Source organism: Heliconius melpomene, chromosome 7, assembly GCF_056956725.1.
Source record: "Heliconius melpomene rosina isolate 202511_hmr_F chromosome 7, ASM5695672v1, whole genome shotgun sequence".
Classification (NCBI taxonomy): Eukaryota; Metazoa; Arthropoda; class Insecta; order Lepidoptera; family Nymphalidae; genus Heliconius; species Heliconius melpomene.
In genome coordinates, this window is record NC_140395.1 from 3,703,926 (window position 1) to 3,719,682 (window position 15,757).

The window sequence follows — 15,757 nt, forward strand, 5'->3', positions numbered from 1 at the left end:
TCTGCAATAAGGTGCAATTTCTAATGGTAATACTTTATAAGAGTGCATTCTAAGACGCTGTGAAGTATAAAGAAACCTGCTTTTACCCCTCCACTTTAAGTAACACAGAGTACTGTGTTTATAGACATTTCTTATAACATACACAATATTCATATAAGATTTATTATAAGAATATAATAAACAATAATCTAATGAGACCATATTTAATGACACTCTAGATGAAGCCGTTAGTATATTTTAATTTATTTTAAAGCTGTACCCCGCACACAGTAGGGTAGACAGAGGGTACCTGGGAACCTGGTCTTAACACACTCCGTTCCCCACTGTACCAAATTGCTGAAACATTGTGTGTTGAATGGTGGAATTCAATTCTAGGATTTGCCTCGTTACCAAAGCAAACAAAATTGATTCGTCATTTTTTTAACCCGAGAGGGAATTGAATTCACCACTCTCGCGTTGACAGATATTACTGTGCCACCAGGCAAAGACGGCCTCAAGGAGTCGGAGTTTATAAATATATACTTAAAAAACAAAAATATCTGTAAGTGACATAGAAGTCCAATAAGAAAGTTTAAAAAAATATAATTTAATATTCAAATTGAGTTTATTTGAGCAATTGAATAGTTTTAAAAGTCTTTACTTTTAATAGTATTGCAATAAATAACTTATCAATATATTTATTAAGACGAAACGTACAAGTGTAACGATATACTGTTATCAAAGTATTAGACATTTTTAATTAAAGGAAGATTAATTTAATATATAAAAACAATAACAGACTTTTAAGTATACAATTATTAATTTAGGAAGTCATATGTATAATTGTGTCATTAACAAACAATTCAGCCCATACAAAACGTTCAATAGTGCAAAGCTCTACAGACTAGACCTCAAACAAGAGAAACTAAAAGCATTATCGATCGCAGCCTCTACATCTCAGGTACACTGTTATCCTGAAACGCGCTATCAAAGTTTTTCACACAGTAACTATATAAGAAATTTGTTTAACGTTCACTGTAGGGAGTCCGTTGCCACGAGGTAAGGTGGTGTTCGCACCCACCACACCAAGTGCGGCGCACACAAACAATGTTACAAGACAATCACCCACAAGACCAAAAATTTCAACATTTGCCATTCTGTCACTAGATTCAATCGCTAGAAGTACTGTGTACAGACGCCGAAGAATGACGAATGATTGGACTCAGACTGAATTACAGACCCGACGTGGTAGATTTGACTCCTCTTTTGCCTCTATTTTAAACTAAAAATGGTTTTTTCTATTATTTACTTATTATGCTTTTATGTTTTTGTTAATTCATCTATCTTGTTATTCTTTGTCTTGTGCCATTTTTTAGATTCATAATATTTACCACAATCCTAACACAACCAAAAAGTTAAAAAAAAAACAGATTTGCGGCGAAAATTGCCTTTTTTTAAATTTATGACGTTGTTTCGTAGGTATATGAATAATTGGAGGCCATCAATAACAGCGATAGTTGTGAATTTGATGACCACTCAGGAGCTTTTAATAACAGGTAAATATATATTAATATATAATCTGAAATGAAAATTGAATCGGAAATTTCACCTAGAAATTGTGCGAAAAAAAAGACGAAAGCAATGTCTTAGCTCTAGGTTCCGCCCGTTAAGATCGTTCATGTTTTTTTTACACAAAATAATTACGAGATAATAAAAAATAATCATTACGCTATTTTCTTCTTCGTTAGTTTTAATCGAGATAAAGAGATATACAAATTTATTATTTTAAATCAGCCTGTACTTTACTCTTACATGTTACCAATAAGATTCAAATAAGCATTAGATTTCAATTAATTTGGTGCTATTATAACTCTTATATGTTAAAACAGCGATATTAGCGACCTGTTTGCAATAATGTTACAATTGGATATAGCAAATCTTCTTGCATTGATTTTTTAAAATTTTTGTCTATTGCCCCATAGTGTGTTTCAATACATATTACAAATCGATCTATAAAAATAAATAAGAATGAATGTAGAGTCATTCCAATGTAGGTAAAGTTGTTGGTACACGATATACAAGACAAACTTGATCGAGTATAATACTTGATAAAAAAAAACTTTTTTTTATAACTTTTTATTGTTTTCTAACACTTATGACAGTTTTCTTCGTATTTGATGCAAAACGCCATCTTGGTGAGTATATACACATCTCTACATACTTATGGTAGTTCATTTATTTTCTAAGACGAATGTAAAAAATCCATGATAACTGTTTTTACACTTTATCAGCGAGTTTGGCAAAAATAATCTAGTGAAAAGGAAAACATTCCTTTCGTCGCTCATATCCAGATAAGTGCCATTACTTAACACATTGTAATTTGTATGTTAGGTGAAGAAGGTGTTAGAGAAATGACTCCTTGTGGGAATCGAACTCACAAACTCCAATATACAATACAGTCAGATTAAATCCTATTAGCGCAAATATTCATTGTTACGCGCCATCTTTTAGAGCACAGAGAACACTCTATCATTTCGTATTTCTTAGTGTTTTCAGTTCAAACGAAATTGCTTTGAGAAAATATATTCACAATGACTTATTATTTATTTATATTACAACAATAAAATAAATATTATATAATTTGATTATACCATGTAGATACTTATAATTCTATAAATATTAAATCTTTTAGCCTGTTAAAATGCTGTTATTGATATATCAAACTCACCCCTGTATAGCAACCCTTATATTATAGACTGCGCAAGGTCAAAATACGTCAGTTACCACCATACCACCAACAAGACAGACAGGACAGGAGAAACACGCGTAATATGTTAAAAATATATATTTAATATTAAATTACTTATAACATATTCAAAGGTATGTCTATACTTATAATTTATAATGAAAGTCAAAATATTGAGTGAAATTAAAAAGTAATAATTATTACATATAATGTCTAATGTCTAATGTTTTTGTTGTGATTTGCCATTGACTTAAATAGGTTAGATTATTTACGTTAATTTTTTTAAGTATAATGCGATGATAAAAAAAATATATTTATATAATTGACATAAAAAATTGTTTTTAGCCTCCGATAGAGTTGACAAAATTATTTTAAATTTTATTAAAATTATTTTATACTATAAAAAACAAATAAATACCTATAATAATCTATCAATAAATCAAAATAGCTTAACGAAAAAATATTTTTATTGGAAAGATTTATATTCTTATTATTTGCGATTCTTTTTTTAAACTTTTAATTTAATTCATTTACATTATTTTAACAATTATATTTCGTTCTTACTTTTGTTTTTAAGTTAAACAGCTTACCAATTAAATTAAATTTATACGTATATATTATACCCCCTAATTACCCCCAAGATATTCACCAGTTCTTTGCAGATTTTTTTATTTATTAGCCTAATCCTTTACGATGCTGATATAAGATTACCTACACGCGAAAATTATACAGAATTCCCCCAAAGTCATTAAATATCCATATTTACAAAAATATCATATAAATTTAATACTCTGCTTACCAATAGTTTCAAATAATCATGTTTTAAGGAAAATGGCGACAAGTGGTACTGGCGCTGTTTTCTTTTTGGGTAGCAGAGCACATTATCAGGTAACTCTCTTTTGTTCTCTATTATATTTAACGTTTCCTTGGCACAGTTGCAGTTGTTGCTGTTTCATATCTTATTGTATACGTTACCGAGAAATTTGTATAATTTCGGTATTCTATTATACTTCGTACTTCCCACTTGAGATAATGAAATGTTAAATATTTTGTGCGACGTTGAGTTACGCCACTCGACACTCGATGCGTCTAGAATTTGGCGGATAGTGAGGAACGGAATTGCACTAAGGAAACACTAAGTTCCCATGTTCCCTTTGGGTTAGTTATATACAGGCTGTTTTATATTCTGTATTATATTATTATTTTATAGGTATTAGAACAGCCAAATAATTGCGACGCAGAAAACGGTAATACATCGACAGAAACGATATACCAAAATCGTTCTGTTGAAGAGTTATGGCCGGAAGAGCAAAGGAATACGGAGGTAGATGCAAATTACAATCCAGATCTGAAATGGTGTGCAACTGAACAAAATAGTAGTGGTAATTTCTAATTATTATTATGAATTTACCTACTATATTTTGTATGATAAAAGAATATAGGTACCTACAGTGGCGGACTAAGGGGGGGGCGGCGGGGGCGGTCCGCCCCGGGCCTCGGGTCCAGGGGGGCCTCCAAATGGTGCAAGTTCCCTTGATCAAATCCTAAATAAGCCCTTGAAAAAACGCATAGTATCTACTTAAGAGGAAGTTTGAGGTTGGAGGGGGCCTCCAATAAACAAATAAGTACAAGGATTAGTGCAGGATGTACCGGTAGTTTACATTATATTAATTAAAATTACTTTTATCTTTCTAATGTTCATTTAGGTTGCATGTGGTTCCAGTTTCGTAGTTTTTTACTTCAAGTTCCTAGGGCCTCCAGACCGACGTCATTTTATGAAAGTTTGCGTACTCACTAACCTGAAAGTGGGGCCCTTCCAGAAGTAGCGCAAAATAAAGGTACATCTCTATCTGGGAGGATGATTGAACCATCAGATCGGTTTGGGTGCTTATAAGGGCTCTTAAAATAGTCCATAAATAATATATATAAAATTATAGCGTAATTTTTCAAAGTGGTTTTTGAAGTCAAATGGCATTTGCTCCATTTAAAAACCGCCATCCGCCGTTAATATGGAACGCAACAAAGTGTCAAGTACGAACACCGCTTAAAACGCTAGTACCCAGACAAAAACTCCGCTTTGCAACGTAGAATATTGGCTCTCTAACCGGACGATGCAGAGAACTCGCAGATGTACTTATAAGACTTCGGGTTCAGTGTGCTTTCCTCAAGGAAGCTTGCTGGAAGGGCAATAAGCCTCGCAAACACGGACATTCATACGCCTTATATACACCGGGTCACCCTCAGGTAAAAAAGGTGTGGCAGTAGTTCTTTCTGAAGAGCTTCAGAACTGGCTTCTTGAAGCTGATGGTCGCTGCGATAGCTTGATACGTATAAGGGTGCTGATTGAAGGCGTAACTACAAACTAAATTAGTGCCTATGCGCCGCAGGCCGGCTGTAGCGTGTCCAAAAAAGAGTAATTCTGAAAGCAGAATGAAGAGGTTCTACTTGCTATACCGTCTACCGAAATGGTTGTTTGTTGTTGGGGAAGACTTGAACAGTCACGTAAGGCTTAGGTACAGGCAGGTAAGGCTGCTGAGCCGTATGGACATGTTCAGGGGGTGTTGCGTCTGATCTGGCCGTCGCGAATACTTTCTCCCAAAAGAACCCTCAGCACGGGATTAATGCCAAGAAGAAGTAGAAGTATATGTATTTTGTCCCAATATTAAACAATCTTTAGGATGTCTGGCAAGAGTAAAGCCTACGTAAAGGGTAATAAATATATTTTTTTTACATTTTTCTCAAAAATATATTTAGTAGGTGAGCGTGTACATTAAATTGTCGCTATTTTTGAAAGGGCCTCACTTTCAAGTTAGTAAGTACGCATACACTCGTACCTACTTATTAGACTATTAATCTTCAAAATTTCAGCTTTACTAAAATAACGTAGGTCTACTAGGGTCCTGGGATCTCAGTCTATTTTATTTTATACGCGGAACTAATATTACTATAGCGTGTGAACTAGTTCATGATGATACATTATCTTATATATATAAAATCGAAAGGTCACTCACTCATCACGAAATCTCAGAAACTACGAGTACTAGGAATCTCAAATTTTGCATAGGAGTTACTTTTAGGACGTAGGTGCTCGCTAAGACGGGAATTTACAATATTCGACTTCTAAGGGGTTGTTTTTGGGGTCGAAAGTTTGTATGAAACTTCGTTAGTACAAATGCTACGAGTCTCAAATTTTGCATAGACGTCACTAGGACGTAGTCATGGAGACAGAAATTAATAATAACATAGTTGACGCGGGTGCAACCGCGAGCGGGCCGCTAGTTATCTATATTGGAACTAAGCTTATGATGGAAGCTTCAGACGACGCTCTGGCTGTAGTACTAGATAATCTGGTAGAAATTTACAACGAATTTGAGAATGATCAGGTTTTACATCTAGAGCAGATGATCTACCTCCACCTGTACCTCTCTATCAAATGGTAGTAATAGAGAATATCAGTGCTCGTACCATTCTTATTTCGGTTTTGATACAAATTCCTCTTTTCTTCCATACTTTATTTACACGGATGATAGCTTCTTTTGTTATCCCAATTCGTCTTTTTATCTCGAGGACACGAGGATTTTTTGCTAAATTCTACTACATGTACTTTTGATATTTAGTATGTTATTTTTCTATGTGTATTTGTGTATGCAAGTCTAACTCAAACACTAATTACAAGATGTTAACTAAGTAAGCATACACACTAATTTGTACATGACAAAAAAATGTGATATATAAATAAAATTTTTTACGAGGGGGCGGGGGGGTTGGGGGGTAGGGGCCTCATTCAACGACACCGCCCCGGGCCTCCGACGGGGTTAGTCCGCCACTGGGTACCTAGAGATAAATTATTCCATTTGCACTTTTTAACGCTCTGGTAACAACACAAAGCGCATTGATTTAAGCCACATAACAGCCAATGTCTCCAAAATCATGTGTACTTACCACTTATTTAAAGTAGAAAATTCATAAAAAATATTATTTTCAACAGTTAGTGAAAATGGCAATATTGATGTGAAACACCGCGTGAAACGGCGGTCGAGTGAAGCGCTGCTCTGTGATATGAAACCCGCTGTGTTGAATCACGACGGTAGTAAAAAGTGGGTTTTATTCTATTTTAACATTTTTTTAAGTCTTATTCGACTCTTTGTAGCTAAATGCTCTGAGTTCTTGGACGCTTTGCGAGAGGTGCGTGTTCATATCCCGCCACGTTCAAGTTTTTATACGTATATTATTTAAACAGTAGTGAATTTTTTTCGTGGTTTTCTTGAAATAGTTATATAAATAATATGAAGTTTGGGATAGAATTTTTAGATATAGAATATTACTTACAGTGCGGTCGAGGCATTGTGGCCGCCCTGAAGTTAGATGACGCACATTTGACTATAGATTCTTTTCTTGATGATGATGTTTTTCATTATTTTCTTTCCCGACTGAGAAATGCGCAAAAGTTCCGAAAACTTATTTTCAGGGCGACCTTTGCTCATTGGTCGTACTGAATAATAACTAAAAATATGTTATTATTATACTAATACGAACACATATACATATAGCTTTATAATAATTAAACAAAATGTCAATAGTTCTTGCTCGTATTGTCCAACAAAATAAATATTTAAATATTAATACCAATTTTTAGCGAAGAACAAAAACCCAAAACTACTCTAATGTCCTTCCTATCATCTTTAACAAGACGCAAAAAACGTCTGGATTCGAACGTGCAATATCTGAGGCAGATAGAGTCGGTGCTCAACAACTGTACCTTTAGGGAGTCGTGCAGATGCTTGGATTGTCAGGTGAGACTTGTTTATTTTCAATCTTCAAGCAAGGGTAAGCAGGGGAACCTAGTGTTAAGACACTACGTTCTTATTAAGACACTTCAGTTTTCCATTTTTGGCCGAATTCTGGAGGCATTCCGTGTTTAGTGGCGCTTTGTCTCGTTACCAAAGCGAGAAAATTAAAATATTTCATTATTTTCTCGAGTGGGAATCGAACCCACAGCGTTTACGTCACACGCTTCTGCCCTTGCGCTACAACTGGCATATATATTATATATGGCATAAATATTTTCCTGGGTAGAAATGAACCTACAATCCTTGTTTACACAATCCTAGTCATTCACAATAAAATTGTACTTACAGCTTTAATAATTGAAAAGTTGATTAGAAATTAAGAAAAGCAGATATTTATAAATAAAAAAATAACTTTATTACTTATTTATTTGTTGCCAAACAAGATTTTAATCACATCAAAATATTGGAACATACCCTTAAATCACATTAAAGCTACAATTATTTCATTTAAAAGCACCAAAACATTATTATACATAGAAATTTAGAATCCTTTCACACTTGTCACATATATTTTTCATTTCATTTTTTTCATCCAATACCAATTATAATAGAAAATGAGCAAAAAAAAACAATCTTTTAAATTCCAATAATATTCAAGCTTTTTATTTATTTAGTGAATTAGTAAATAATGATTCTTATACATTTATTTTTCAGCCGCATAAATAATAATTATTCAACAAATTTATCTATATCATATTCTAAATGTGTATCAATATTATTTTCTTCTGTTTCCGTTACCTTTTTTCTTTCAATCAAACGCTGACATTTCAAGCAAATTTGACCTTTCCGAAGCCAGCACCCTCTATGATACATAGAGTTGCATTTATCACACATTATAGCTCCACTGTCAAAAGGATATAAAACCTCTTTATTCTTGCAAACTTCACAAATATATCCTTTCCCGGAACACAAATCACAATTAGTTATATGTGCTCGACAAATTTCAGTTATTTCAGTCAATTGTGTTTCTAAGCTACCATCATTTATTGCTTGTAAATGTGCCATGCTATATTTCTTATTAACATCACCTAGTTGAACAAATAAAGGGGAAACCAGATTCGATCCTTCAGAACAAGCACATAGATACCGTCTCATCCATTCTAGGTCTTTCCGCATTTTATGTACCCATTCCAGCTCAGCAATAAAGTTAAATAGCCTTGAATTAACACTTTCGACATCTATATATGGTCTAGTCCAAGATAATGTTAGCATTTGATAGGCTAATCTGGATATATGTCGTTTCTCCCAGTCCCAGTTGTGAACAACTCGAGCCGGAATGGCAGCTAAATCATTCCAATGACAGGTTCCGCAGAAATACATTCCAGTGTAATCACAAAGTCGGGGTTCATTCCAAGTGTCTTTAAAAGTTAATGCAGTGCTGCATTCTGCACATTTATAGTCCTGCGCGGCTAAGCCCTTTTCTGGGCATATATTCATTTCAAATGAACCTCTTTCAGTCATTACTACATGAGCGCACACTCTGCATATATCTTCTACACATTTATAATGACAGACATAGCTACAGTCCGCGCAAATGTAAGAACTTTGAACAATACTCCATATTACTCCACTGCAATGGTCACAATACTGTTTCCTATTACCTGTATTAACTTGTTGTTCGAAATGATGTCCTTTTATGGAAACTTTGGATTTTATTTGTCCATCGTTCTCCTTTAGATCTTCTAACCTAAGTCGTAGTTCCACTAAATAACGTACAAGCCATTTACGCTCGTCTGAACACTGGGGGCTGCTTAAAACTAGCTCCTTGCATTGATTAATTGCCCTTTCTATTTCTTCTCGTGTGGCTGAACTGTGAATTTTTAGTTTTTTATTGGCTATTGACTTTGGGATGTAGTTTGAATCGAGGCTCTCATCAGCGGAGACACATCCTGAGGTGGATGAGGAAGATCTAGAAACAAGGTCAGCACTTCTAGGGCTACAACAAATTAAACTGTTCTTATATCTGGGAGAATCATTCGCGAGGGCCGCGGCCATGGCTTAAACACGTAATTTCTAATTAAAAACTAAGAAATTATTGAAACATCACCCCAAGCGTAAATTTTTAGATTTTTACCACGAATTATTATAATCTTATCAATTAAATGAGTCTTTTAGGTTTTTACGTCGTGTTTAGTTTCATGGTTTCCTTTGTTTTCGATATAACGAGTGATGAGTAATGTAATAATAACACAACTGCTTTGACAGATGTCCCGCCTATGTTTGACGTTTATGTAATGATTTTTATTATGTTGGCACTTGACAGTATGTAGCTATGATTCGTTTTACGCTAAAAAGACATCATGTAAGCTTAAAAAAATATATTCAAGAGATTGAAGAAGTGAGACATGTCGTGACGCGAAGGCATTATGCATGTGACTGTAAATACGACAGGTTGTGGGTTCGATTCCCGCTTGAGTCGTGGAGCTGATGTGGAGCCGCCAGATATGTTAATTAAAATTATAACGTGTAAATTTTTATCTATAATTTATGTGTAAAATAAATAAATATGCCAGTACATTATTATTTCGCAGTACCTTATAAGTTTTTTTATTATTTACAACTTAAATAAATGTAAGGAGTACCAACTTAATTTATTTTTACTAATTATTACACGATGGTTTATAGTGATACATTCTAATTGCATATAAAGTAGGCTTTGACCTTAAAACTTGCTGACCTTATATTTATTATTTCTTTATCCTCTAAACTGCAAACATATATTGGCTAATTAACGCGAGCTATATAGATTACCTAATTACATTATTAATCGGACGAAGAGTTAATAATATATAAATGATCATTAAGTAAATAGATAAATTAATTAATAGCAAAGTAAAATAACTAAATTTCCTAGGATTACGATAGTCTATATAAATTTTTAGCTGATGATCAAGATCAGTGGCGTGCTATTGGAGAGGCCTATTTTGATGATTGATGATAATATAAAATTTCGGGACACCATATCCAAGGTCTGTAACTTTAAATTTTGGTCGTTAGTAATTGTAAAATGAATTCAATTTGCTAAGCACGGTGACAAAACACTCAATGCTATACAGTATATAATAAGCATATAAAACATAATAGTAATAGTAATTTATCAATAGTTTTTGTTATTATTTACAGAGTCGCTACTTCGAATGTGGAGAAGAGAGTGATGATTACAGCTCCGATAATGATTTATCACCGTACAGTGTTCACGAGGAGAGTCAAGCGGCAGCTGATGAATTAGATGATGACGTGAGCATTAGTTCTTCTATCCTTTTCTTTTTCTCCTATCTCTCCCCTCTGGCTCATACAGAAGAAGGAGACAAAACGTGCTGTTTAGACACTCTCTCTCACTTCTTTGCAAGTTTTGATGCATTGACTAGTAATAATTAACATTTCCCAGAAAAGTAAATAATATCATTTGATATTATTTCAAAGTTAAAAATAAAATTATACTTTAAAAAAATATATATATTTTATATTCAATTTACAGGTATTCTTAGAGTCTCCAGTAGAGAACGACAATACCTCCACCGATCTCCTTCTTGAAGAAGAACAAGAAGAACAACCACAGGAAGAAGAAACTGAAGAAGATAAACAATTACAAATGGAGGTAGCCGCGAGTACCTCAGCCATGTTCAATATATTATTATACCATCCCTTTTCCTGCGTCTTACAATGAACCGTCCAATATTTTATTATTACACACAAAGACAAACACTGAGGCCGTTCTGGCGCAGCGGCACAGCATGTGAGTGTAAACGCGGTGCTTGTGAGTTTGATTCGCGCTCGAGGGAATTAATTATTTAATATATTATTGTTATATTCATACTTTAATTTCATCGCTCTTTTAATAAGATTAAACGCGACACTGAGTTCCGTCACTCAAACATATAATATCTCAAATATTAGGCGAAAAGTGGAGAACGGTGCGTATTAGCACTAGGATCCCTCTGCTTACCGTGCTATATACGTGATACAGCTTGAAGTTAAAAAAAAACAAAAGCTTAGTAACACAAACACTAATAATAAAAAAATAATATTATGTTAAATTGAATATTATAATAAGTATCATATTATCATAGTATTAAAAATAGAAAGTTACAAATATAAGTATGTCACATTCACGCTTATTAGTATCGCTATTGCTGTCTCACTCGCACACTTGCAATATAATTATATAGAATAATCGCTACCCGCATTTACATTTAATATTAGTATAAGTAAACACAGTACTCAGAGTGAATAATTTAATTTTAATTGACATTTACTAGTCAAATCATTTTATTTAATTTATATGGGAAAAAATGCTTATAGATTTTTTAAATATTTTTCTATACCTAATTGCGGAAAAACCGTTAAAAAGTGAAAAATCAATAATTATTTCTTAAAATGGTAAATTTAATTCATAGACTACAATGATTATTTCAAATTATAGATTTAAATGCTATTTTATGTCTCTGAGTGTGTCTTTTAGCCATAAGTATGGAAGAGTACAAAATAGATAATTAAGTTATGGTAGTGTGTTATTAATTGAAAATGATAGTTTCACGGCAATTCTAAATCCTTAGCTCTTCTAATCTAATGTTATTTTTTCAAATATTTTATTTAATTATTACGTACCTATATCATTATAGTCCTTATAATTTTATCTTATTATATAGATACACTAGCGGACCCGGACGCGGCTACGCCTGCTTGAAATATAAGAATATAATTTCTATAGAAATATAATTTCGACAATCTAGATGAAATGCTAAGTGACTATTATATTTATTTTCATAAGGATGTATATATCAAAATGACGCGGTAACGAACGCTAAGATCGCTGGATCTACTGGTCCGATTTACTTTGTTTTTGTTTTGTATGAAAGCTGCATTCTTCAGAAGTGCTATAGGCTATATAATATAATAATAAATTAGAATACTTTCTAATTTGACATGCAATTTATTCTGCCATGTTAATAACAACCGTCGACGCTACGCGACCGCGTTCGTTACCGCGTCATTTTGATATTCATCCTTATGAAAATAAATATAATAGTCACTTTTAGCATTTCATCTAGATTGAAATTATATTTCTATAAAAATTATATTCTTATATTTCAAGAAGGCGTAGCCGCGTCCGGGTCCGCTAGTATAATATAATAAAAAAAATTATATAATAAAAAATAATTGATTGCGGTTCTACTACATTTATAGGTAAATGCCAGTAGTAATCGTTTTTCTTATATTATCTTCCATGATATTTATTACTGTGTTACTTGTGTGGGTAATCATTTATTTTTTGTCTTCATTCTGATTTTGATTAATAATAATTCAGAAAGGCTTGCAAACTTTTATCTAACAAAAATAATATTTAGAATTCGAATCTGAATTCGAAATGAAATTTAAATCAATAATAATCGTGTTTAATACAGCCATTTTTTGTAATAAGACCTAATTGACTGATGACTGTAATTAATTTTAGATAAAATAGACTGTATAAAAAAACGTCCTATTATTTGGGATGTGACGATGCACAGCATCTGTGAGAGGGCGCTGTATACTTCCCTTTGATTATCCAATGATGTTCACTTCCGGTTGCTGTTTTGGACCAATCAGCGATTCGCCGGAAGTCACGTGGTCTCAGGTGGTAGGGCGCCGGAACGTATAAAAGGCGACACTACGCTTCTTACCCCATAGCGTCGTTATTTCCCATCAGAGTAACATTGTTTAAAAGTGAAAGTGCTGTGGTAAGTGTTGGAGCTGGAATTTCTTCACATCGTGAACCGGATTTCTATATCGGGCCTACTCCTGGGAAGGCCTCCAGCAAAGATGTTCATCCTCATCAGAGAATTTGTTTTTGTGAAAATCAAAGGTAAAAAAATGGACAACGGGTGAGTCATTTGAACCTCTTGTTTAACAAGTATCTACATGCATGTAATACTGTTCTATTGCTTGGTATCATATATACCAATACAGTAGTGGATTCTGAGCTTCACCGAACACGGCTGTGTTATAACCTACAATAAGGTTAGGTTAGGTTATCTCAGATTTTCAGCAGTTATGGCCCAATTTTATTCAGTTAACGGGCATTGCAAAAAGCAAGAGGACTCGTCGCTTGTTTCACGCTCTTGGGAACGTTCTCAGCATAATATCATGCGATGTAAACGGAGTTTACCAAATAAATCGGTTTTCACCGAGTTTACTTAGTTGTATATTATCTATTAATATACTACCTTCGTTTCAATGCGATAAATTCGTTAGGAGCGTATCCTGAGCGAGTTATCAAATATATAAAGAAAAAAAAAAAATCTTTTCTCATCATATATATCAGGGAAGCAGATTATTTAATAGTTGCTAGTTGTCAAAACTAGATGGCGTTGCCCGTCACTCTGACGTGACTCCGATCGATGACAATCGGAAGTGGGATCGGAACAAGCTCCGGTCCCAACCACCTTATTCTCCGACATATAAAAAGTCTGTCTATTTTTAGATAATCTTTTTTATTTATTTGTAATAGGATAATTACTAACGTTGTTGAAATGTTCGGGAGCGTATCCTAAGCGAGTTAACGAATAACAATGGATATATCTGTGTGAGTTTCTTTTAGCTTCTTTTGACAATTGCAAGCGAATACTCGGAAGAATTAGACACAAGGATTCGAAGACAATTTCGCCTCCTGGCAGGAAAAGTGTTTCAAAAATGTGTCTCAATCCTGGAGGAGAGAGGATAAAGGAATTGTGGATTTCCTGCTTATTCGTGGTTACTGCCATCGCTATGAACGTCATAACATTTAGCAGTGGGCGTCATAGTATTTGGCAATCACGGGATCTTCTGTATGGCCTCTTCGGCAAAGATTCTAGCCAGTCACCTTATCTTAGTTGCTTTAAGAGGGACTCGGACTATTACTTGACATAAGGTATGTCCAATTATTTAAAGTGCATTTATCCGTACATTAGAATTTAAAAAATCTCGGTACTATTTTAATTAGGAATGCTCTCAATTGTACGGGAGGGGGGCAGTTATAAGGAGGCTGCCTCTGAGCGTATCGGAGGCAGTGGCTGATGGTTTGGGCTCCGTAGGCCCTTCCCGGTTTAATCGCGGGAATGCATCTAGCCATCTACCTCCATGCCACCAATAATCCTTTTCCAAGATTATTTGAAGCAGTTCGACCTTCGTCAACCGTACATGCATCAAAATTGAGAACCATGCGTTGAGTATAAAACTCTAGCACATTTAATTATACATTAGCAATTCTCAGGTATCGGTGCATACCGGATATCGGTAGTTTGGAGTGAGAACCCGCCGTCTGGTAACACAAGCCCAGAACTTAGTACAAGGGTATTGCATGATTGTTAATAACTTTATTATCTTTCTGTATATATTGTGTTGAGAAATACGGAGGCTGCCTCTGGATATATCGGAGACGGGTGTAGATGGTTTGGGGCTCTGAAAACTCTTTTCGACTTAATAAGGAGCATTCTCCATATTATCTCTGGCTTTATCCAATAAGAATTTTCAAGCGGTTCGAGAAAGCAAGAATAGAAAATAGTTCGACAACTGATAAAGCAAACCAATAGGAAATTTTGTAATAGATAACGAAAGGTTTATCAAAAAAAGAATAAAAAGTTCGATATATGGATCGTTAAGTAATGGATAAAAAGAAACAATGTGTCTAAAACTAAATTAAAGTCCACATAAGTATTATAAAAAGTCACCGTAGGTTTCTTCGGCTAATTTGGCATTATCCTCGTGCCAGTGAGTGCACATCCCCATGAGTACCTCGGCAAAAGTATTTAATACCTGACGTACTATATATTAGACAACTGTCTATACCTGTTGTGTATCGCAGTAACCATCAGAATTGAAGCTGATGTAGTGTAAGAAATCTGTAATCCAGCAGAAAATGCGGAGGCAATACATAGGTTAATATTTGGAAGAAGTAAAAATTTGCATCTAAATAGAAGGAAATGTTGGTAAGAAGCAGGAGAAAGTGGAAAAGAAAGCAGTTAAATAATTCAGAAGGCAAATCAAGACGAAATTAGTCTCCAAGAATTACAGACGACAACCTTTTATTACTATCTTCATGGAACATGAGGGCTGTGTAAAGGTAGTTGTCCTAATTATTACTGTCAACAGTCTTGTTATATGATGTCTGCATATAGACCTTGGGCGATATCCACGTGCGTAACGTAGGTATTCCGCTGCTTAT

At 34.1% G+C, this 15,757-nt stretch overlaps 2 protein-coding genes across 3 annotated transcripts; one reads left to right on the forward strand and one right to left on the reverse strand.

The window, feature by feature from the left end:
• Nucleotides 1–1,456: 1,456 nt before the first annotated feature.
• Nucleotides 1,457–13,204, forward strand: LOC146537377 (uncharacterized). 2 transcript variants are annotated; one of them, XM_085187581.1, is made up of 7 exons: nt 1,457–1,535; nt 3,553–3,613; nt 3,936–4,107; nt 6,714–6,822; nt 7,362–7,518; nt 10,699–10,812; nt 11,054–13,204. In XM_085187581.1, the coding sequence occupies exons 2-7, from the start codon at nt 3,557–3,559 to the stop codon at nt 11,240–11,242; spliced, it is 798 nt and encodes a 265-aa protein (XP_085043707.1). In that variant the 5' UTR covers nt 1,457–1,535; nt 3,553–3,556; the 3' UTR covers nt 11,243–13,204. The 2 variants fall into 2 exon arrangements, with proteins under 2 accessions (XP_085043707.1, XP_085043706.1); XM_085187580.1 differs by lacking the exon at nt 1,457–1,535 and adding an exon at nt 2,772–2,859.
• LOC146537378 (differentially expressed in FDCP 8 homolog) lies at nt 7,924–9,805 on the reverse strand. Its single transcript, XM_085187579.1, has one exon. It carries the CDS (start codon nt 9,568–9,570, stop codon nt 8,245–8,247), a length of 1,326 nt encoding a protein of 441 aa, XP_085043705.1. The 5' UTR covers nt 9,571–9,805; the 3' UTR covers nt 7,924–8,244.
• Nucleotides 13,205–15,757: the final 2,553 nt, after the last annotated feature.

Excerpts from the sequence above, each read along its gene's own strand:
- LOC146537377 (XM_085187581.1), top strand. The coding sequence starts at position 3,557 with ATGGCGACAAGTGGTACTGGCGCTGTTTTCTTTTTGGGTAGCAGAGCA. Across the intron at positions 6,823-7,361 it reads AATCACGACGGTAGTAAAAA|CGAAGAACAAAAACCCAAAA; the intron begins GTGGGTTTTATT and ends ACCAATTTTTAG. Across the intron at positions 10,813-11,053 it reads CTGATGAATTAGATGATGAC|GTATTCTTAGAGTCTCCAGT; the intron begins GTGAGCATTAGT and ends TTCAATTTACAG.
- LOC146537378 (XM_085187579.1), bottom strand. The coding sequence starts at position 9,570 with ATGGCCGCGGCCCTCGCGAATGATTCTCCCAGATATAAGAACAGTTTA.